This window comes from Cygnus atratus, chromosome 13 (genome assembly GCF_013377495.2).
Source record: "Cygnus atratus isolate AKBS03 ecotype Queensland, Australia chromosome 13, CAtr_DNAZoo_HiC_assembly, whole genome shotgun sequence".
In the NCBI taxonomy this organism is placed as follows: Eukaryota; Metazoa; Chordata; class Aves; order Anseriformes; family Anatidae; genus Cygnus; species Cygnus atratus.
In genome coordinates, this window is record NC_066374.1 from 7526838 (window position 1) to 7550445 (window position 23608).

General features: G+C 46.9%; 2 protein-coding genes across 3 annotated transcripts in view; one reads left to right on the forward strand and one right to left on the reverse strand.

The window, feature by feature from the left end:
• The window catches only part of TBC1D8B (TBC1 domain family member 8B), a 39738-nt gene extending 34945 nt beyond the window's left edge, over window positions 1-4793 (forward strand). Inside the window, exons 20-21 of one of the 2 annotated variants that reach the window (XM_035541220.2) lie at window positions 31-128; window positions 485-4793. In XM_035541220.2, the coding sequence (XP_035397113.1) occupies window positions 31-128; window positions 485-895 (509 nt within the window). In that variant the 3' untranslated portion in view covers window positions 896-4793. The remainder of the gene's footprint in view (window positions 1-30; window positions 129-484) is intronic. The other variant, XM_035541222.2, reaches the window with a different exon arrangement.
• A 445-nt stretch (window positions 4794-5238) lies between these two features.
• PASD1 (PAS domain containing repressor 1) overlaps window positions 5239-23608 on the reverse strand; it is a 46760-nt gene continuing 28390 nt past the window's right edge. The window contains exons 10-22 of the mRNA XM_035541218.2: window positions 23379-23461; window positions 19595-19701; window positions 16972-17119; window positions 15054-15135; window positions 13861-13984; window positions 13433-13530; window positions 12919-13005; window positions 12239-12397; window positions 11472-11678; window positions 10293-10495; window positions 9725-9817; window positions 9313-9520; window positions 5239-8761 (exon numbers count right to left, since the gene is read on the reverse strand). Of these exons, the coding sequence (XP_035397111.1) occupies window positions 8591-8761; window positions 9313-9520; window positions 9725-9817; window positions 10293-10495; window positions 11472-11678; window positions 12239-12397; window positions 12919-13005; window positions 13433-13530; window positions 13861-13984; window positions 15054-15135; window positions 16972-17119; window positions 19595-19701; window positions 23379-23461 (1770 nt within the window). The 3' untranslated portion in view covers window positions 5239-8590. The remainder of the gene's footprint in view (window positions 8762-9312; window positions 9521-9724; window positions 9818-10292; window positions 10496-11471; window positions 11679-12238; window positions 12398-12918; window positions 13006-13432; window positions 13531-13860; window positions 13985-15053; window positions 15136-16971; window positions 17120-19594; window positions 19702-23378; window positions 23462-23608) is intronic.

Genomic DNA, 23608 nt, shown 5'->3' on the forward strand with positions numbered 1-23608 from the left:
TCTTTTTTTCTTTTTCTTTTTGTCAAATAGGGAAGGGGAAAGTTGATATTCAGGCATATCTGAAGCAATGGCAAGATGAACTTCTTAAAAAAGAAGAAAACATCAGGGATCTGCCAAGAATGAATCAGGTAAAACAATCTGTGTCAGAGAATTACGGAAGTCTGGTTTTGATTGCTGTATCTCTTTTTAAGTTCTGTTAGTATTTTTCTAAAGGATTCTTAGGATCCCTTAAATTTCAGGCTTTCACATTAACCATTAGACTGTGTTTTTCTAAATTACTGTAACGTAAGCTTACTGTAAACTGCAAGAGAGGGACTTCCAGACACACACAGTTTTATCAGGGCTGGTCCAGGCCCGTACTGTTAGTAGAGCAGTTGTTATCAGGTGCCTAGCAGCATCAAGTGCTGGATTGAGATCACAATGTGGAGTGAGAAATGAGAGTTGTGTGCTGTTCTCTAAATAGTCTCCTCTGTTATCCGTGTAGTCTCAGTTCATCCAGTTCTCCAAAACCCTTTACAATCTATTCCACGGGGATCCTGAGGAGGAACTGTTGTACCGGGCTATAGCAGTGGTTACCAGCCTCCTGCTGAAAATGGAAGAAGTTGGGCGAAGACTGCAAGGTCCCATGTCACCAGTCAAAAGTCCAGTTGCCATTACAGAGGTTTCTGCTGAAAGCCTCCAAAAAGGGCCGGAGGAAGGCAGCTCCAAGCAGACTGAAGGCGGTAGGGCACAGAGTTTGAAAGGGAACCATGAATGGTCTTTTGCCTTTGAACAGATTTTGGCATCCTTATTAAATGAGCCAGCCTTTGTGAGATTTTTTGAGAAACCTCAGGAGATAAAAGCTAAAATAGAGAGTGCTAAAAATTTGCAACTTAAAGCAAGAACCAGAGTGTAATTTGCTTTATCTTTGACTCTGAACTAACCACATAAAGCACTTGCAAATGAAGGTTGTTTCTATGGAAATTGAGTATGGTGTTTACATAGGGAACGGGGTTTGAAGATTTAGCTTTAAATATCAGATTACTGGTATGCTTTGATGTAAATAAAAATAGGTTGAAGCACAATCACTTTCTTGCATTGTTCATAAGTTTCAGCCCAAGCAGGGGCTGAAGGATAAACTGTCTTTACCATGTTATTAAAATATGCAACATTGCTAGAAAACACTAGGTGTGACCTATAACAAACCTTTCTGAATGACAGCTGTTACAGTGTGTGCTCTGCAGGTTCATTTCTATTACTGGGATAAATGTAATGACTTCCAGACATTTTCCACTTAAAATGAGTTATTAACAGCTAAGAGGTTGACTTCCAGGTTAGTTGAGTAATTTCCAAGTCTGCATGTGGACTGGGATCAAAAGCAGGGTGAAGACTAAGAACAGAGGTTTGAACTGGTAGCTGTGGTGGGCACAAGAGCCTGAGGTTAGGAAATAAAGTTGTCCTGCTTACCGTTCCCCTGCTTTGGTGTCACCGATGGTCCTGACTGTTGCAGATTCCAGTCCCTCATTGTCAGTTTTCAGACAGCATTCTTGCAGCCCACATCTCAGTTCTTGCAGTGTGGCCCTTAAAACTAATTTCCTGTTTTTGTAGCTCAGCCTATATTTGTGATTTCTTTCCCATTCTCATATCAGTCCTCCTTCAATACAGACAAAAAGGATGTAAGGTGCTTGGTCATCCAGGATGCACACAGATGCAAAGGCTGGTGGTATAGGTTGTTGAAATCGAGGGAGAACAGTGGCTAAATCTGTTTGACCATATGGTGGTTGCCGTTCATCTTCCATGAGGAGCCATTGTTGACATCTTAGCAGTATGTTGATGAAATGTATAGTTTTGTTTGTGTTTGGAATGCCCAAGGACAGACCATCCTTAGCTGCTTCCTAGTTAGCTGAATGTGACCATGGAACTGCTACGGACAGATTGCAGTTGCTCCTTTGTCTACCCAGCGTCCACACCTCAACCTAGTGATTATTAATTCTTTTTTATAGCTCTTTGGATTTTTGCTGTTGTTATTTTCTATCTGCCAGGATTCATGGCAACAGCAAACCCTCTAGAATCCAAATTGGAATTTTTAATAAATAAATAAAGATAGAGTAAAGGTCCTGGGGAGGTAAGCTCTGCCAGTGTTTATGCTCGTGGATGTTGACCTTGAACCTTAGGTAGCTTGTGCTAGAATGGGTTTAGAGAAGGAGGGGAAGAGCCTGTATTGTAACAACAACAACGTAAACTGGAGATCTGTTAAACTGGTTAAAAATGACTGCTTTTAAAGCCTGTATGACAACATTTTCTTCAGGGCAGCATTACTTTATACTGTGCATGTTTTTTGCAAAGAAGAAGAATGGGGATGGAACCATTCACTGTTGGTTGTTTTTCTTGCAATACTAAAATGAATGAGGAGTAACATGAAATTCTGACTTGTGTTACAAGCATTTACTGAAATGCCATAATTGCAATTGCGGTTAAAATTTCCATGCTGCTTTTAAAGAATACAGTTTTGATCAGGAGCAATGAATGTGCGTATTATTTCCTCTCCTCTTCTCTGCACTCTCAGGTATTAATGTAAAGTTCTACTGAATGAAAAGTAACTCCAAAAAATACAAGATATTTGCGAAAAATGAGGAAGCTTGTTTTAGAAGCCTTCATAAAGTAGTCATAGTTGATACAATATAAATCTGATTTGTATATTTATGCATAAAACATACAAACTAATTTATTCATATGCATGTTTCTGAGGCAAAGTAGGGCAACACTGTGTTTGTAAATGTGTTTGCTGACTGTTTTCCTAATGTTGTTTTAGAAATATAAAGCAGATGATACTGATGTTCTAGTCCAGGACGTACTCAGATAAGCTTTGCTCAGTGAGTAATTCTTACGCAAGCAGCTGTGCTGAAGTTAAAGTAGCCCCATGAAAAGAGAGACAGCTACCCAGACAAAAAGCTTTTGTAGGTCCGTGATGGATATTTCCAATTTCAATAGGTAGTCAAAGCTATAAACTGTTTGCTAAGCAACATAGCATAGTGACATGAAATTCTTAAAACTCAAAGACATTTTCAGTTGGAGAGCCAATATATTTGTTTTAAAAAAAAAGAAAAAAGAAAAAAAAACATGCACGTTAAAATCGAAGTACAAAAGACTGTACTGAAGAAACCTGCAAAATAAGAATGGCCTCGTGTTATTACATGGTTTGGCTATGCAAAACTGAGCACCTTTTTGAAATACCACTTTCTATTGGTGTCAGTCCAAGAAACCATAGAGCCATTACCAATGATGTAGTAATCCTTATCAGCTATATCATATCTATGTATAAAGCGAGATTACCAGCATACAATTTTTTAAAAATATATTTAAAATATATTTGGTGTTGCAAAGATGAATGCTGTTTCACATTGTATTGCGTTAGGACTCAGTGGGTGAGCACATTGCTGTTGCAAGAGGTCAGCTGCGAGACGTAGCTGGGAGTTAAGCAGAAGCACTAGCAGGGAACGTGCTGGTTGCAGAGTGTCTGTCCCAGCACTACTCAGCTTCTTCCCAATGTGGGGACTTTCCATTCAAATTGCAACTTGGAAGTTTTTAGAAGTGTTTTTGAGCAGCTTACTCAACAATAGGAAGCAGTGTGGTTAAATGAGTACGGATACATCACTTCACGTCTCAGTTTTATTTTTTTCCTGTAACAGTTTTCATTAAGTTATCGGATTATATTTTATTTTTGGTTCTGTCATAGGAAATAAATGATTGTACAACATTCAGTACAAAGTAGATGATTGTAGCTCAGATATAGATTGCTAACACTAGTGATGCTGTTTATACAGTTTTAAAATTGCACTACCTTCTGCAGTGTCACCAGCGGGACCTGGCAGCTATGCCATGATTATTTGTCCTGAAATATTCTCAGTGGCTGTTGGCGTGCACTGCACAGCCCTTTCTTGTGGCTGGGCCATTATTATTGTTGATAATGCACATAAAATGCCTTTCGTCAAACGCAATCACCTGCCCATGGGGATGGCCAGCAGAGCTGTAGTGTTCCGTCAGCCTTTCAATACGGCACGTGCTGCTCCGTGACTGCTCAACCCCTTTGTGTACAACAGGTGCGGCGCTTTCTCTGCACAGTCACCCCAAAGGGCTTGAACACATGAGGTGAGGGAATAGCTCCACTGATGGTAATAAAAATACGAGCCCTTTCCACCATGAAAGGGGAGAGCCCTTTATAACTCAAATGGGCATTTCAAGGGACTTAGAAATGGTTACTGCTATGAGATTCAGAATAAGCACTCTGTTTCAGTCCATTCCTAAGACAAGCCACTTGTTCCTCACTCTAATGGCTATATAGTAATATATTTTTAGAAGAGTTTGCTAATATAACAACTAAGAAATAGCTGTGTGTTGATTCTATTAGCGATTTCTCATCCAGTTGTACTATACAGGGTTCTTGATTGTGATTGCAGTTATTACCTGAACTAAAAAATGAAATACTCTAATTTGTCTCCAGAAACATAGGCTATTTTGTCTTTTTGCTATAGCTTTGTCACTTTACCAAGAAGGCAACACATTGGTGTTGGCAGGTTGGCTTTTTATATAATGTATTGTATGCAGAATACTGTAAGACAAATGGGGTGTTAAATAAAAAAATGTTTCACTTAAGAAAAAAAAGTTTGAGGCACTATTCTTTCGCATGATGGACTGCGTCAGAAGTTTGTTCAAAAACATCAGTCATGTTAAAACCATTTTTAGTCAGTCCTTTCTGAAGCAAGGATTGAGCCACACAAGGACCACACTAGGACTCCAACCCCTCCAAAAGTGAATAAAAGAGGAGATCCAGGTTTTGAAGGCAGTTTTGAAGCTGGGTCTAGTTCAGCAGCCCATGAAACCTGTACTTGCTTCAGTGCTGAGATGGCTGGTGAGTAAAGCCAGGAAGAGCAGCATTACTTGTTTTTCAATCCACATTAAAACACTTATTGTGTGCAAATATATGACACTGATACCTTGTTCTTTCAAATTCATGCGTTGCCCTTACTCCTTCTTGCACTGGTCATGAAAATAGCAGTCTCTTGAGCCCCCTCTCTTCAGCTGTTTATACACGTGTATGTGCGTGCCATGGCTGCAGCTCTTGCACTTCCTAGAGAGCAAGGAGCGGTCTGATCGTCTGCCTGACCCACACCACTCAGGGAATAACAACAGCACAAGTTGTGTAAGAGGTCTTGCAAGTATGCTTTTATTTCTTTTTCTTTCTTTTTTTTTTTTGGAAAATACTATGTACAATCTCTTTAAAGCTTGTCAAAATGCACAGACTGCCATCCAATGGAGCTGTGCAGGGACATAGATTCAAAACGAGAATAAAATCTTTACTGTTCATCTTCATAAGACACTTCCTTTTTCCCATTACAAAATACTTTTAAGAATAGTAACATTTATAAACGTATCTATATTTGACATCATATAAAATAAACCAAGATTTATAGTCAGTTCTAACATTTTTTTCATATTTTTTCTTCCTCTTTTTTTTTTTACATGGACTATGTTACAATATGTACAGTAACTTCTCACTGTGTTTGTCAAACCAGCCTGATGGTACCCACCAGGCTTTAGCTTATATGTACAAATATGCTAAAAGTGCAAGACTTTATTAATTAAAGCTGCCTGTGTTTTCAGAGGTCTGGAATTGTGTGGCCTATATATATATACATACATACATATATATGCACATTAAAAACATATCTGTGTATCTATGTATGTAGAGAGAGATAGTATATAGGTGCTTGTGTGCTAGAAAGCCTCAGGACATTAGTGAGCACTGATGCTGGAGCCCAACTCCTGGCACAGGCAGCACTGCTCATATTCCCACCCGCCTATGTGACCACCTCATGCTTGGGGGTCTCTCGTAAGTACCTGGGGGTGAACCAAACCCACCAGCAACCCTTCATTCCAAACAGGTCCCAGAAACACAGCTCGTAGCTAACACCGAGGTAAACAAATACAACTCAACCTGAATAAAGAGATTTATTTAGTCATTTATCTTTTGAGCATGAGTGGTGACAGAAGGCAAAAAGCCTGGGCCCCTGAGCCAGCCTTGCCCCTGCCCAGAGGCAGGCTGAGCAGGGACAGAGCCAGCCCCACCATGGGGCTGGGGAACTTTGCCCTCGGGAGCCCAGTTCTGCCTGTGCCCATACCCATGCCTGTGCTGTGCTGGGTGCCTGCACCTGGCACCATGAGCACCTGCGCCAGGAGCTGGGGTGGGCTCTGGAACTAAAGTGTGTTCAGGGGAGAGGTTCTGATAAAGTGCGTTTTATGTCGCTTGTTCTTAGCAAGGCCAACTGAACATGTAAACATCCTTGCAAATCTACACTCCCTGCCGAGACGCTGCCATCAGAAGGGCTGTGCGGGGGCACAGCCCCGTCCGGCACACCCACTGCCCTGCAACCCTCTCCAACCACTCCTTGGACTTGCTTTGAAAGCCAGCAAACTCCTGCCTCCTCCCTAGCAAGCCCTGCTAACAACCCCCTGTCTCCCCCAGACCCCAACCCCGACCCCAAGCACCACCACCAAGAAGGGTTCACTGACACCCACCATGCCTGGGCTGACGCGCAGGGCTGGCACACTGCAGCCCAGCCGCTGTGTTGCAGGTTTAGTGGGCAAGGCAGGGAACTGCATGGCCTTTGCCTCCCACCAGCAGTACTGGGACATCAGATGTGTACAGCAGTGTGTCCTTAGCACACATGCGAGCCTCTGTGCATGTGTTTTCCTCCCTGTGCTGCTGTACGCCGTGGCTGCACCTCCCCTCCGCCTGCTCTGCGACACCCAATTCTTCACTGCCGGCATCCCAGGGGTGCACAACCACTGCCCCCAGCACCAAGCAACCAAGGCCCGTGGAAGGCCGGGCTTCTCACGGCTTTTGTTCGCATGCGAGCTGTAGATGCAGGTGTCCCTGCAGCGCCCGCTGTCTCCAGCTACAGCTGTACCCCCACCTGTACACCACCTTGCCCGCTCCCCCGTTTCCTGAAGACAGGGCTACTTGTGCCAGACGCTGCGGGGTCAGCACCACTGTGCAGCTGCTGGGGTGGGGCAGAGAGCCAGGGAAACAACAAATACAAATTAAAAAAAAATAATAAAAAGCCCAACCACCCCCCCCAGCTTTGATTGGTCACGACAGGGGTTACAAACAAACCTGTCCCCAAACATTGCTCTTGCTGCATGCTGGTGCAGCCCTGCTGGATGACCCTACTCCTAACAAACCACCATCCTCCACAGCTTAAATAATGGCCTAAACCATCTTCTGTGTTTGGGCTGGAACAGCGCCCACGGTTAGTACTCAGCTACTAATGCCTCAAAAAATGTACATTTTCATTTTTCCTTTGGAAAGACACAAACAGTAGGGACACTTAACTATACACCCACTGAGGAATAAACTGGTTTTCAATTCATAAATATAAACATATAGTTAAAAAGTGACAATTTACAAAAATACAATTTATTGCTGACCCTATAGGCTTGTAACAGTGCCTGTGTCATTGTGAGTATACGTTTCAGGGTTGTCAAATTGAAATATGACCTAGCAAAACCACAAAGTTTGCTGTCACATGATGGTCTACGTGTTGTTTGCTTGTTTTCATGTAAAGAAACATACACAACAACATCCACTTGGAACAAAACAAAACAACAGAAAAGAAAGAGTAAGGATTCTTTGTCCGTAACCTGAAAAATATTTGTCTACAGGGAGTAAAAACCATATAAATTTATCTGCACTTGTTAACCACAGTAAAACATGACGAGTATCTTACTAGTTGTGATGTGAGCTGGTATAACTACAGTAAGAAATTCAGGCAAAAGTGGTGTTATGTAAATTAGCAGCATTATCCAATCTCCTGGAAAACAAAAATGGTGGGGTTGAGGTATAGAAAAAAGGAAAAAAATCCACAACGGACCTACTAGAGCGAGACAAGAGCTATGTACACGGCAATCCCTCCTGTGACTGCTGCAGCCTGTGTGTGCTGCAAGCGCTGGGCTTACCTTCACAGTGCCTTCCAGCACCAAAGCTCTGAAGGGACAAGGCTTTGCTGCGGTGCCAAGTGCTCTCCGTGGTGACCTGATCAAGCAGCTCCTGGAGCCGGCCACCCGTCACCGTCCTGGTCACAGGAGCCATACCTGGTGCTGGCACAGGCACGCATGGCTTGATGACCTGCAGCAGCACCCCCCCCGCCTGCCCGTGGCTCCCAAACGAAGCACAGCTTTTGCACCGACAAGTTTACAGCTGCTTTTGGAGCCGAGCTCCAGTGGGCAGGAGCCCCACCATATGTATCCTCCTGCTCCTTGCCCTTGAAGGTGCCCTCCCTCCAGGACAGGCGTGGCTGGGGCTTGCGGCCACTCACAGCCCCAGGGCTCTCTTTGGCAGTGGTTGTACCACCAGAAGATCCCAGCTCAGCCCCATGGAAATCCCAATCCACGAGGTGTCCTCCAGAGCCATCTGCCCCTGGTGGAACCATCCCGGCCCCCACGGGGCCCGACCTCACCCGTCTGTGCTCCGACGGCTCCGTCCCCGCTCCCCCTGCGCTCGGGTTGCCGAGCCACCGCGGCCAAGGTTGTCCCTGCCTTGGGGAGCCGGCGGTCAGGGCAGCTGCATTTCAGGCAGGTCCTGCAGGTTGCAGGCCTGGCCCTGTGCGTGGCGGCTCTGCGGCTGCGGGTGCAGGAAGTAGCTCAGGGGGTTCTGCTGCGGGACATGGGCTGGCTGGAAAACACGCGGGCTCGGGCCCCCCGGCACCGCCTCAGGACCTTGCATCTGTGGGGAGACATGAAGGCAAATCAGCCCTGCCGCGTGCCTGGCCACACCGTGCCTTGCTGCTGAGGCTCTTGGAGAAGAAGTACCAGAAGATGACCCTAAATGCAGCCCTGCAGCACGACTTCCAGCTGTCTCTCTTCCTCCTGCTCTGTGTGCTACCGTCTTTGCCAGGAGGACCATAGCTTACCTCTGCCAACCCGGCAAGCCTTGGAGAGTGTATTGCTCATTAATAATTAGTTTCAACAGCCCCTCTCCTTGGCAGCATCGTTAACTTAGCACTGATGGAAGTTAACTGATGGAAAACGTGCACTGAAAAACCCAGATCACCTTCTACAGAAGTTTGTGTTGGGAAACAATCATTTACTGAAGGAAGTGACTGCAGCTGATTAAGAAAAAACAAACTTGCTATGCTGAGACGTAACAGCAGGAGGCACGTTGTCATGCCAGGCTAGGTCTGATTAGTCGTAAGCCTCATTTCTTCCAAAAAAAAAAACCCTCAGCCCCCAACCCCAGCCCCGTGCACACCTACAAAGCTGCTCCAGCTCCCTCACCTGAAGGTAGAGGCGGTGCTGCTGCACCTGCTGCTGCGACCACTGGTGGAGGTGAACCGGGGCGCTGGTCTGGTGGGAGGTGAAGCTGGCGTGGGGGATCACCACAGATGGGGAGAAGATGGGCGAGGGGGCGGGGGGCCGGACCGTGCTGCAGGTGATGGGCTGCATCTGCATGGGGGGAGGCAAGGTCTGCTGCTCCGCCACGAATCTGCCACGAGGGGGAAAACACGGTGTGAGACACCAACCCCAGAGCCACCACCCTGGGCAGCCCGGGTGCTGCAGGAATCAAACTGCAGCAGGGTTTGTCATGCTGTGCAGAACCTGCCATGAGCGTCCCCCTCCCCGCCAAGCATGGTTTGTGTCTGCGTGATCTTATGCAAGCACCCTGCTACGATACTAAGCAAGGACTCACTTTCCCTGCTGCCTGCTGGTGCCGCTCAGCGCGGCCTGAGCGCTGCCATTGGCGGCGGGCATCATGGCTTGGATGGACTGGTCCAGCAGCATTCTGCGGTGGAGGAAAAGAGAGGACAGTCAGGGCAGGGACGGACCAAACTGTTGACCACTAGGCTCTAGAAAAAACCCCTAAGACCTCCCAAAAAGCATGCAAAGCACCACCGATTCTCCCTGAAAGAAGGCAATGAAATAGGATGCTTATCGTCACTTTGTGACCCGAGATGAGCCAAAGCCTGCCAAATCACGTGAGAAATACATGAAAATGTATTATAGATGTTTATAGATGGTGAGACTCTAGGCAGCCTGGTTTCTCTTGTTCCTTTACACGATGTTTTGCAGTGGCTGGATCCCCTAGACAATGTCTGCAGATACCTCCCTGAAAGGCAGTTGTATAGTCTGGGGCAGTTTCCAACTTCGTATAAAAGAGTAATGTTTTTGCCATAGTACCCATTTTGGCTGGAAAATAGAGACCCTGGCGCTTCAGAGTGACCAAGACTCAGGTCTGGGAAGACAGGCCCAGCTCGTACCTGAGGCTCCTGTCCTGGATGTAGTCGGACTGCGGCTGCCTTTCGCTCATGTCAGTCGGCATCTGGGCAGCCACTGTAATGGGATGTGCTTGCGAAAACACCACGGGGTTGTTGTAGAGGGGCATTGAAATGCTCGTCTGCCCTGGCAGACACGTTTGTTGGGCTTGGTTTCCTCTCATGAGGTGCTGCTGCTGCTGTGGTACCTGAAATGCAGACGTAAACACACAGGTAAGATTTTAAAGCTCCCTGTTAGGCAGCTAGAGCAACTGCTCGAAGGATGCAGCTGGGAAAAAGACAATGAATTGTGGATGTTCTCCCTGAACAGAGCAATAGGAACTGTATGTCTGTGAGGACAAACACCCTGTGTGCATTTATTGTTCTGGCAGAGCAGGGGCTGGCAGCCTCTCCTGCTGCATCAGAGCCCATGGGCAGAGCGGAACACAGCTGGACGGAGAACAGAGCAGCTTACAAAGGGAGGGGGCGTGCAAAGTCCCCAAGTAATGCTCCTCCTGCTTCCTCCATACCTGCATGGGTATTTTTGGGCACCACAATCCTTTCCCAAGAAGATGGGGGCCAATCTCTTCTCTAGAGCTAGGGAGACTTTATAACAGCCCTCCAGTAAGTAAAGGGGGCCTACAGGAAAGCTGGGGAGGGATCCTTTATCAGGGATTGTAATGATAGGACAATGGTCTTTAAGGTCCCTTCCGACTCAAACCATTCTATGATTCTGATCTATGCAGTGAATTTAGGTCTAATGATGTCAAACTTGTTTTTCAAAGCTGCCTTCCAAGAAATCTGGGCCAGAAAAAAAGCAACAAACCCTCTTTCACAATTATGCCTAGCTCCCTGAACTATGAAGTCCCAATTCTTGCTGACTGCAAAAAAACTCTGGGTGGTGACTGCAAGCACCATGAATCAGAAGCCAGACTTCCCACTTGGTTCTGGGATGGCTCCAGCACTCACTGTGCTCTGACATTTTTAGGCTACCGAACTTTGATTTGTACAGCTGAACGGTGTCATTTGCAACGATCTTGACACAGGTGTCATAGTACCAGCTATGGAGTAAAGCAAGCAGGGCGGAGATGAGCAGGACAGCGGCGGGTATCCCCACATAATGCTTAGAGCCAGCAGGCACGCGCATAAAAAGCCAGGCAGGGGACAGGGGAGGCAGCCAGCCACCTGGGAGGACGTGCCACAGGGCTCCCTGAGGAACTGGCGCTGTGAGGGCTCGTGGGGGCCCCCGTAGTGCTTGGTCCCCATCGCGCCTGGCTGGGGGGACTTCTTGGCGCTGGCCTGCCGGGGCGTCCCTGGCGGCGGTGGGGGTCTCCTGGGGCTCTGGTGCTGCACGTTGTTGAAGACCAAGGGAATCGGTTGCTGCATCAGAATCTTTAACAAGAAGAGGTGCATGAGTTGTCATGGGAAGAATGATGAGACAGCTCGTATATGGCAACTGCCACTAGATGGTGCTTCAGTTTTGCTACTAAAATTGGGGTTTCACAGCACTGTGGCAGCCGGGTGTGTAACACCACAGCTCTAAATTTGCTCTAAACAGCAAAGTGAACCATGGATAACAGAGAGTCATGTTAGCTTGTGCACATTCAGAGTCACAACTGTTCCAGTCCCATTACACCTGTTACATGCCGCAGGGGTGGCACCAGGGAATGCAGCATCGTTAACCAGCCACCGAACCACCGAGCTCACCACGCAGAGGAGACTTCTGAACAGCTTGACCACTTCCTTGCGACTGTTTTTCTAAACCATGTAAATACTTAAGCAGACAGTGATGCCAGCTACCTCTCAGGAGACACCTCTCTGGCCATCTGAGACTATACTACCAATTTATCCAGAGCTCATTTCTAAGTGCTTTTGCCATAGCCAACCTTGTCACTGATCTGCACGGAACAGCACCCTGTTCGTGGGCTGGGAACAGCGTGGGCAGCAGGTACCTGCAGGTTGGAGTCCTGCACCAGCTGGAGCTGCTCCTTGATGACATGGAGCTCCTCTTGCTGTGTCTTGATGTCTGCTTGCAGTATGCGAGTCCTCTCCTCCAGCTGCTCTTTCAGCTGGTGCATCATCCCCAGCTGGGCCGGGAAGTGGTACACTGGCTGTGGGGAGTGGAGAACAAGTCACAGGTAGGACCGGTCCTGCCATGCACATTTGTAATGATGCTGGTTCCAGAAAAGCAAATTCCTTGGTACAAGGTGGGCAGGTTACTGAAATAACGGACTGGTTATTATTTATAAATATAATTTATATCCATATTTACATATGAGTATGTATAATTATTTATATATGTAACTCCCATATATATATATTTATTTTTTTTTTCTCCTAGCCTATCTCAGACATCCTATGCCACCCCCTTCCTCTACCAGGGCAATAACACTCTGTAGTGTTTTATCAGCCTGTGCCAGCTGCTAACAATACAGAGATGAGTCTTCAGCAGCCCCCAGTGGTTCAACAAGTCTAAGCCTTCCCTTAAACTGTCACCATGGTGTCCTAGATCGTGCTGGGAGCAGGGACAGCGAAGCAGGGCCCAGCCTGACAAGCCCCAGCACAAACCCTTCACCCCCTGCCCAGCACGGGGGCAGGACACCAGAGCATATCCAGCGAAGCAAACACATACCATCACGGCGTGCTGAGAGGGGACTGCTGGCTGAGCCACGGGATGCTGAGGGAGGTGTTCGCCAGGGGCTGGAGGAGTTGCTAGGGCCTAGAAATGAGAACTCCACCTTACTGCAGGCCCACAGCACCTCCAGCACAGAGTTGGTGTGGTACCGCCTCATGCTGGCCACCCAACTCTGGTGAGGAACAAGTGTGGGAAGTTTGAAAGCAAGAAGCTTCATGTGGGTGGCTGAGGGGACAATGTGAGCTCCTGCATGCCCCCTGCTAAGTGTAAACCCTCAGTGTTTGGACAAAAGCTGTTTCACATGTACAAACCCCAAGAGAAGTGGGGTGAGCAGGTGTTTGGCCTTGAGGAGCAATGAACCCTGAGACAGGAGGCAGCCATGTTTCCTCCAGCAGCTCTGCTGTGCCCCAGGACACCCCAGTCCCGGCCCCACACATTCAGAGGTGGGGATCAGATCCCTCCGAGGGCAAGACCAAGGTCTGCCAGCTCTTTTTTTTTTAGCAGCACCGACCTGGGCGCCTCCAGCCAATGCCAGCCGCAGGGCTGCCTTCTCTGGCACTGCCGGGCAGGTGGGAGTGCTGGTGTCGGTGTGCCGCATGGATGAGGTGGCTGGAAAAGAGACATTTTGTTGTGACATGGCGGCGGGGTGGCAGACCCATGCCTGGCTGTCCCCGCTGAGCCTGAGCTCCCCGTGCAGACCAGCAGCCACCCGAGTGCTGTGGGGCTGTGTCCCCAAACCGCCCACCCCTGGTCTCACGTGGGTGACGGAGGACACGGCATGTGGCACCGGTGGCACCGCAACGCCTCAGTCCCTGATGCTGAGCACCCCCCGAACAGACTCGGTCCCTGCTGGTGGAAGTCTCCCACCCCACCCACGGATTTCGGAGGGTGCTCTGCCCCTTGCCCCCCCTCCTTCCCCCCGCCATGCCGGGCACCTACAGGCAGAGTCAGAGAGTGCAGTGTGCGAGGAGCGGCGGGAGCTGTGGGACGACAGTGACACTCCTTCCCGGCTGGCCTCCTGGCTGCTGCCGCACTGCCCCACGTCCAGGTAGCTGCCGTGGCTCTGCAGGGAGCCAAGCACGGGTCATCAGAGGGAAAATAACAGGCCTGGTGCTGGAGGGCCAGCAGGGCTGCACGACTCCACCCCGGGGAGGCAGCCAGGCTGCCCCTCAGTGGGCACCCCGATGCCTTCACCCTCCCAGCCCAGAGGGAAACAGCCTAACCCAGCGAATATGAGCAGTGTTGGAGGTGTCACCGCGCAACGACAAGACACCACTTGGCAGATGGTTTACATAATGTGGCTGTTTCACCTGCAGGCTGTGGGAGACCATGTCACCTCCCCACGCCTCCCTGGGAGCTCCCCAGCTCCCCACTCCCCTCCAGAAGAGCAAGGAATGGGAGCAGTCACTCTGCCTCTCCTCCTGCTGCCTTGCACCAGCAGATGAAGCTTAACGTCTGCAGAAAAACATCTCAGCCGTTGCATGGAGGGGACGGATACACAAATGTGCTGTGGTGAGAGAGAAGGCAAGGCAGCCCTTGCTCCAGCGTGAAAGGTCCTGGGACCTGCATCCCATAAATGATTTCTTAAAATAATGGCATGATTTTCTATAAAATAATGGAATGATAATTCCACTTGGAGCTGCTTTATTGGTCTTGTAAACTACTGAGAGGAAGAACTTAAAAGGAACCGAAATGACCTTGTTAATTGGGCAGGCATGTTGGGATGCCACACTGATTTGAACCACGGGAATTACTGCTCTGGTCAAAATCCTACACATGATGCTATCATGCCCAATGGTGCAAACAGAGCAGAAATCTGGAATAAGAACCAGTTGTGTTGTTTTCCCTTCACTTCCAATCTTTGTCTGAGTATTGATGACAAGTTGGCATTAACAAAAGAGGTGTACGCAAGGCAACTGCTGAATTTGCTGTTTTATGCCTGCACAAAGATGGGACAGCTCAGAGCCATGTAGTGTAAAACTTCTGTGTATCTGTGTGAGCCATAACCCAGCTGAAGGCTTGGAAGGAGAGGGGAGGAAAGGAAAAGGAGAAGGAAGAGGTATTTTCCTAAGATCAGTAAGTGATAACTGTGGTTTAAAGCCTATTCATTCAAATGTGAAGAAACATGGTACCTTTATAGAAGAGGATGCCAGTTCAATTGATGACTCTTCAAGGCCAAGATCTCGCCTCCTTTCAGCTCGAACCTCCGCATAACTAACAAAAACGATGAAAAATTTAAAGTTTTTTAGTGTCAGGCCTCAGCTGTCCATGAAAACAGATGCACTGGGTGTTACGTACTGCAGTGCATCTTCCACACGGGGTCACGATAGAGTTTTCCCATTGAGTCAGAAGCTGTGCACAGCTCACACACATGTGCACACTCCTATACAAGGTGCTCACAGGACCATCAGGGTAAAGCCTTGCAATCTGTGAATAACCACGTGCACTGAAGGTCCAGAGATCAGAAAAAACAGGGCAGTGTCACGTCCCACTCCACCCAAGCAGGACTGTGGGATTAATTGGTCTCATCCTTCCAAGCACAGATGTAGACACCCCTTTGAAGATTTTGGCCCTGGATGCCTTCAGACAACAGTTGTCTAAAAGCAAAGCTCTGGAGGTGTACACAACACCATGCCTGCCACATCAGGGTTAAAATCCCTCGCCCTGATGGGAGCTCTGCACACAAAATGCCGGCTGCCCAGCTGCAATGCGAGGTGGATACCAGAATCCCCATCAATGTGCCTCTAAAGTCTGTATTTGCTTCCCTTACTATTTTTTTCTCTTAAATAATAAAATATTTACAGTAAACAATGCCACATGATTCACCACTGGGATAAATTGCAGAGGATGTTCTAAAGACTCTGAGCGGCTGTGTGCTGTGGGCGCTGAAAAGTGTCAGAACTAAGGCTGCTGAAATACAAACAGGCCACAACCTTTGTGGGGGCAAGAGAAGATGCTGAGAAGAACTTAATTATACCAGCGTAAGCACTAAATTTTCCTGAAATCATGCTTTAAACCTAAAGTTCATTTAACGTGTGTGTTTCAATGATATATTCTAAGCCTTAGCTGTACAAGACAACTGTATTTCAAAATCTATTTGGGATTATCACCAGGCTTAAGAGGCACTGAGAGCAGAAGAAACAAGTCCATGCACAATAAATTCAGAGCTTGAAGTGCAGCCCAATTGCCTGAAGGATGGCAGAAGCAACACAACTCAGAACCAATCTCTCCATCTAACATTTGCTTAAAATAGCTCTTGACATGTAGTTTGTATCAGCACTGTAACCACTGACACCTGTTTATCAGTGTAAGGTGTCCTCAGTCTGTTTCTGAACACAGGAAAGATTCCCAGTTTACTTGTGCTTTTTCTTCGAGGTGTTTGACAGGAACACAAAAAAAATTGCAAATTGATTCCTGGAAGTAAAGAAAGATGTGCCAAGCCATACGTTTAATCAAGTTAATAGATCAAACCAGTATGTCGGTATTTTTTTAAGCCCTCCACTAGATATATCCCCATATGATGACTGTTTTTGCAGTGGTGGTGGTAACACAGCAGCTCCAGTGCTTCCACTCGTGGCTGGCTCCAGCCCAGCTCTGCAGCCGAGCCCAGAGCAGCATCCCACTGGAGGGGATCCTGGGCCACGCTGTGGGCAAGGAACGCAGCCAGCAGGACAGCAGCTACCATGGTAGGTCATAGCTAGGTCATGAATATTTAAAGAGTTTTGAAGCCCATAAAGCTGCCTGACTCCTTGTGATGCCTTGTGAGCTTCAATTCCTTGTGATACCATGTCATGTCATCACTGGGGACAGAAGAGGAACACAACAACACTGATAGATGTGGCCAGTGGTGGCTTCCAGACCAGTTGCCAAAGAGCGGTGAGAACACATTATGTTTTTCCCCATATTTCCTGTCGTACTGTATACAATTGCATACCATCTTAGTGTGCTAAGGTGCACAGCAAATATTTGGCTAACACAAAACAGGACCAGGAAACATAATGGATGTGTGCACGGAACAGGCAGTGTAAAGTGATTGGAGCTTGCTCCTACCTAACTACCAGGTGAGTGCAAACGATGAACTCGGGCTTGGAATTCCACTGGTGGTAGGTGATGTAGTAGTGTGTCTGCAGCCAGATCCACTGCTGGCCTTTGGTCAGGAACCTGTAGTAACACGACTTGCCTTTTCCAAACTGCATCACTGGTAAACAAAAAGAAAGCACTTTATGGCAAACGAACTACAGAAAGTTCATGGTATAAAGGAGATTAGAAAAAAAAAACAAAACACTCAGTCCCATTCTCCCTTGCAGTTTGCTACCCCACTAAGAAGGCTCTTGTGGCTTTACAAGCACGATGGGCACAAAACCTTGTGCTGAGCTTTCATTTGGGTTCTTTCCTGCTACTTATTTTCACAAGAGTGCACTTTACTATTCCAAGATTGTTCTTATAACTAGTAATTGGCATAACTATCTAACTGGTTTTATTCCTAGAACTAATTTGTCGGCTTCTCTGAAAGTAATAAGCACAGACAACATCATGTAAGCAAGGCACTGGCCTTTCAGAAGCACATGAAAATGCATTTCAGAGACAATGGGCCTGAAGTCAGGATCCTAATAATGGCACAAAACGATAAGATAGCGGAGTTTAGCAGTTTAACTGAGAGTTTGCTTCTAAGAGCTGGCCTAAATACAATAGGCCTAGTACACATCATCAGGTTATGTTCAGAAAAATCACAGATGCTGTAATAAAACGGGAACATAATGAGGGGAACTACATTAAATAACCACATTAATTGCTCCCAGACTGCTGTCAGTACAAAATGAAACATGCTCATTTAAACTACCCGTAATTAGTGCAAAGTGAAATACAAGCGTGGTTTAAGCAAACCCATTTCACTTCAGAGCGGCAAGATGCCTGCCTGCAGAGGCCAACCTGACAGATGGGAGCTTGTCCAGCCATAGAAACCCAGGCACTTCTACAAACCTGCACATCTCTACTTTTTGAACTGTTAGGGCTACTTTCTTCAGTGATCCCATTAGCAGGGATGGGCTTCAGAAGAAGCCCTTAGAGGTCTTCTGGCTAGCAGGCTGTGCTGGGGATTGCTCAGCGCCTGGTCCTGTCACAGATGTCCTGAAGCAACTTCTGAAAGTCACCTCACCAGCACCTTACCTTGCCTATCTGCACAAGAAGATTTAAAGATCCTTGCCTGTGGGTGTGCTAGACAGATATGCTTTTATAATGTAAGAAGAGGGGATCAGTGGTGAGCAGAGATGTAAACCACTAAATAAATTCACTCTCAACATTAGCATCTATGTCAAACTGCAAGCGTGTATTACCAAAAAGACATCAGCTGGTTAAGTAGCTCACTTCTGCCTGAATGGCCCTTTTAACACACTAAAAAGTGCCACTGTTATAAGCAAATAAAGTATTTATTTAGTATTCCCATCTATGTGTTTGCTGCACCTGACCCAAGCCGTGTCAGCCAGGCAGCCTGTGCCCCTGCTGCCCACTGGGTCACTGTCCTTCGCCTCGATTGTGCAGGGAAGCCAGCAGAAGGCAGAGTGGGGAAATCTGATATTCAGAGAAAGAATCATTTTCTCATTCTCTGCTAGGTCCTTTAGCATCTCACATGTGTGTATGGGGCAGTGGTAGAAGTGGTGGTGGGGGTTTGCAACTCAGCATTGGAGCAGTGCTGGGGGTCACAGAGCTCCTTGGTGTCCCTGCATCGTGCTGCCAGCACTGCAGAGCAGTTTCAGCACCTCCCCTTCCCCACTTTCTGGGGTAGATTCGTTTCCTCGTGGCAAAACACTCTCCTTCCAAACAGAGATGGCAGACTGACAAACAGAGCACCTTTGCCCAACAGAAAACCTGTAAGCAGTATTTTCTGGAAAAATATCTGATTACCAAGATGCATTTTACAGACTGTATAGTTAGATTTTATTTCTTGGCATTGCAAACCAGCTAGGGGACAGACTTTATTCTGGTTCAGTATATTAGTCTGAAGTGTATGCAACAAAATGTAAAAAATACAGTTCTTTGGGAAAAAGCACCTCCATGGGACCTGGCTCCTTGTGGGCTCCCGCAAGTCACTTCTCTGTGTTCACACATCAGCCAGAGCTGGACGAATCTTCAAAATGATGCAACGCTGAGAAAAATCTGGGCTGAAAGCCCCCAGACTTCTTTCTGTGCCAGCAGATGTTCTGGTGAAAGGACAAGGCTCCTTGCCCTGCTACCAGCCCAGTGTGGCCCTACAGCCACAGAGGGGCTGTGAGGCTCTGCTGCCCCGGGCAGGTGGGAGTTACATGTTCAGGTCCTGTTGGCCTACAGAAAGTCCCCACGAACGGTGACAATCAGCAACATCCCAAGGGTCAGGGCTGCCCTCATAAATGGGGAACAGGGGTAGGAAGTTCTGGATTCCCATCTATTAATCTAATTTCACTCACACAACATGAGCTCAAACCGCGTATCTGCCAGTTTGGGAAAGCTGCAGAAATAGTTGCTGATCTGACTGAATTCTGCAGGGACAGAGCCTCCCAGCCAGGCGCAGCTAAGGCCATTTTTCTTTCATGGGAAGAGGGCATCCCCTCCCTCCCAGACTTTTGCGATGACAGTGGCAGGCTGCACAGGTGACACAAGAGATCACAGACAGGCACACGGTGAAGGGAAAGGAACTTACAGTGTTCATGGCACCTAGCAAGAAGCTCCAGGTCATCTGCGTGGTAGTAGTCGTACCCTGACGTTCCCAGAACCTCAAAGGGTAAGTATCCTATGATGGGTGGAGCCCTAGGAGGGAAGCAGAGGGCAGGCAGTAAGCACCAACCTGACACTGTGACACCAGGGCCGACATGCTGTGATGGATGCCAGTGACCAAAACCATCTCATACATCCTTTCGGGAGTGGATTTTCATTGTGATGCATTGCCATATACAAGAGAAAAAATGAAAAACAGAGAGAGAGGGAGAGGCAAAAACCGAGAAAATCAAAAGGTGTGTGTTTACTGGTTCATAGCCTATTCATTATGTGGGTGTAGAGAAGGCATGTGCGTACGCAAGTGACTCAATTCATTAAGCACGCTTGTGAGACATGGCTTGAGATACGCTACGGGTGTTCATGTGCATAATAACTCGGAGCTTGAGTAAAATTACCCGGTAGGTTGGCTATGTCATCTGGGTAGTGAACGTAGAGGGAAAAGTAAGTGGGAAGCTGCAATGTGTGTCAGGACCAGCTTGAGGAAAAGAGAAAGTAATTGTTCTCCTGGAAAAGCTTAGGGAATTGCAACCTGCAAAAATGTTTTTGTGTGGGTAGTTCCAAGAATAGGTATGGGGCTGATTCTGAGGACTGTTATTTCTATGGCAGGTAGAGCAGAAATTGAGGAAGTATTTGGATGGGCACACTGAATAGACACCAGACTATTCTGCTGTCAATTCTAGATGTTTCATTTTCTAGGCAAAACCTGATATATATATATATATATATATATATTTAAGCAGGTGTACTAACAAGTCTGAGCTTGTACACAGCCTCCACTGGAACCTGCTAGGTTATAAGTATGAAACAGCACTGAAATGCAAGGTGAAAAACACTGTTTTTACCTCTAGTCCCTATAGCAGCATGCTGAGGCACAGGTACACTCCCCCTTACACTGCCTCAAGCACAACGGGTACTTGGTGAGGCAGGATTTGACCACGCTGAGCTCATTTGGCTTTTTGCTCCACCTGTGTTGGCCGCTGGATGTGCTGACAGCAGGAGGCTCGCCTGGCAAGTTCAGTACTTCCTCGGGAAATGTCAGCAGGACACCTAATGCTTCAGGCCTGGGGCCGCTGGGAGGTGGCACTGCCCACTGAACAAGTGACCCTCTGCAGGAATGTGAATGCCACAAAGCGGCCAAGAAGGTGAGCAAAAAATTAAGTGTAAGAACATTTTGGTTTGGACAGAAATCTTCAATCTTCTGGTATTAACATGGCAAGTTCTTCTGTTTTGGCTGAATGACCCAGTTCCACCTTCGTACCCTGGAGAGATGCTGTGGGCATAGATTATTCAACTACGGAGGGCCAGAAGAGGTCTGTAACCTCTCCCTTATCAGGTTTGTTCTTTTCTCATTGTGCAGGGAGGCTCCAAGTCCTGCCTGTGACCCCCCTCTGAGGGCTCAGCAAGTCTGAGCAATCTGCTAGACCTTGCCCAGCACAAGGGAGGAACCAGGCCTCCACTCTCTGAGGGCAAATCTCTGGAAACAGAGCCCACTTAGCACACAGTGGTCTCTGCCACAATGCAGCCCTATTTATCCAAATGACTCCTCAGAGAGCACTGTGTTCCTTTTCCCCATGTGACACAGATTTCTGTTAAGGATGATAATACGTGTATTTATTAAAGTGTCCTTCCTTGCCATCTCTTTGGCAGCTTGGCCAGTGTCTCTTGGCTCTTTAATGACATGCTTATCTTCAAGACAATGATGTCTTTCAGATGCACATCAGATAAACTTTTAAGCTGATCAGGAAAGTATTATGCTTCCATGACTTTCGCCAGATTTCCTTAAATGAGAAAGTAACAACAACATGCTCCTAATCTGTCATTTGACAAGGAGCTGGCTTGCTTGTGGAGCAATTTAGAAGTGTTTTGTTAGCTTAACTTCCAGCCTTGTGGCCTGCAGCTGGCTCTTCAAATGGAAATGCAACATCTTCAGAGAGCCTTTGAGTGCAGGATTGGTAAGTGGGCAAAAAACCTGACGGGTGGTAGGCCTTTCAGCTATGAGACATGCTGGCCTTTACCCTCCAGTCTTTTAATAAAAGAAGGGAAAATAAGGAGAATGCAGAACAGACATGGATTGTTATCAAAGTTCACAGGATTTCTTCCTTTACACATATGTATATGTAGACCAAGAATACAGATTTTATCTTTTTTTAAGGTTTATCCAGGTCTGTAGAGTGTTTGTTGTACTATTTATCACAACTCCATATATACCATTGCTATGATATGGAAGGTTCCAAGCAATGGTGAGTACCTGCTGCCCCCACTGATGGCACACCTCTCAGCATCAAGCCATGTGAGCTGATGTAACCAAGTAAGAAACAGGAAAATATCCCAAAACATTTCACAGTGTCCTAGAGATCCTGGGGACTGCACTGGAGACAGGTTTGAACCAGTGATTAGATGATACAACCCACATGATTCCCCTCTGGCTCTTGGGCCTGTGCTCACTACTTAGAGCTGGTGCTGCCACAAACTGCCTCAGCATCTACATTAGCTTAATCCACTCCCAGTAACAATGGCTTCCTCACTGGGGATATCAGTGGGACTGGAGTGGCTGCGAGTGCCCGGCACAGAGCTTCCTCTCTGAGTCATAACCCAGATTCATCAAAAGACTCTTTGATTTGCTTTAAAGGAGCTCCTGCGTGCCTTATTCGCAGCAGCTGCTGGGACCGCAGCCCTTTGGAAAGCCAGCTCACTGCTGCAGACGGTGACATAAGGGGCCTAGGGCTCTTTTAGGAATCCTCGTTAAATCACCTGATTCTGAAGACGTGCCTCATTGGGCAGGCCAGTTAAAGTCTAATGAAGTCACTGCAGCAAGATCTCGACGACAGGAATAATAACAAGCCCACCATCCCAAACCACACAGCCTTTTAACCGTAGGGCTGCCGCGTGGCCAGTTCCCCTGTGCTTCAAGGTATGAAGCACAGAGCATCTTCCTTACTACAGAAATGCAAATTATTCATCAGTTACATTCTCTTTCTCGTCCTTGATTTAAATGTGCAGAGGATATTGAGCTCCCCTGCAAAAAATCTTCTTTCAGACAGCCTTTCTTACTAGCCATGTATTTCTGCCTTTGCGGAACTTGCAAAGGAAGGGATAATCGGAAGAGCTGGATTTCACAATGTGTTTACGTATACATGCCGAACGCAGAGAAGCAAAAGAGAGAACAAAACCCTCCAGCTTCTTCTGAAGAAAATGAATCCTCTGTTAATCAGCTTAATAAAGTGATTCCTTTTTCATTCCCCGAGCTCACCATGCTGCACTCAGTCAAAACCAAATCTGCAATTAAACCATCCAATCCATTGCGTTTTCTTTTAGTTTTATAAATTCCTTCATTTATCAAGGTGAAAATCAAAATTTGATCAATACAGCAAAATATTTTGGGGATCCTGGAATCTGTAGATGGTGAACAGAGAAGCTAAATCAATACAGGCAACAGGACCCACAGTGCTCAGCTTCAATGACTTCATGTCTTGGTGAAATTCGACATTTTTCTAGACATTTAACCTTCACTTTATATGGCTTCTTACCTGCCTTAAGTAAGAAAGAGGGCAAAGCTTTTAAAGAGGCCTGATAACTAAGTTCAGAATATTAGCATCGGTGTAGTTTAATTTAATTAGAGCTATTTTGCTTGGGATGTCAGGCAATAGCAACACAAACATTTCTATTTTTAAACTACAAATTGTTTATACTTCAGTGACCAAATCTCTTACCTGTGGTCCAAGAATAAAAACTTCCATTCCAAACTATGCCTTGATGTAAATTCTTCACATGGCTCTTCAACATTGCAAAGCTCCTGCAAAACAGTTGGCATGTTCAGACATTTAATTCTGCGAAATAACAAAAGGAGCTCTCCCTCAAGACCAAGAATGCATCATCTTGGTATAATAAACCCTAGCAAAACACAGGGCTTTTAAAGCACTCAACTTTTTTTCCTCTAAGG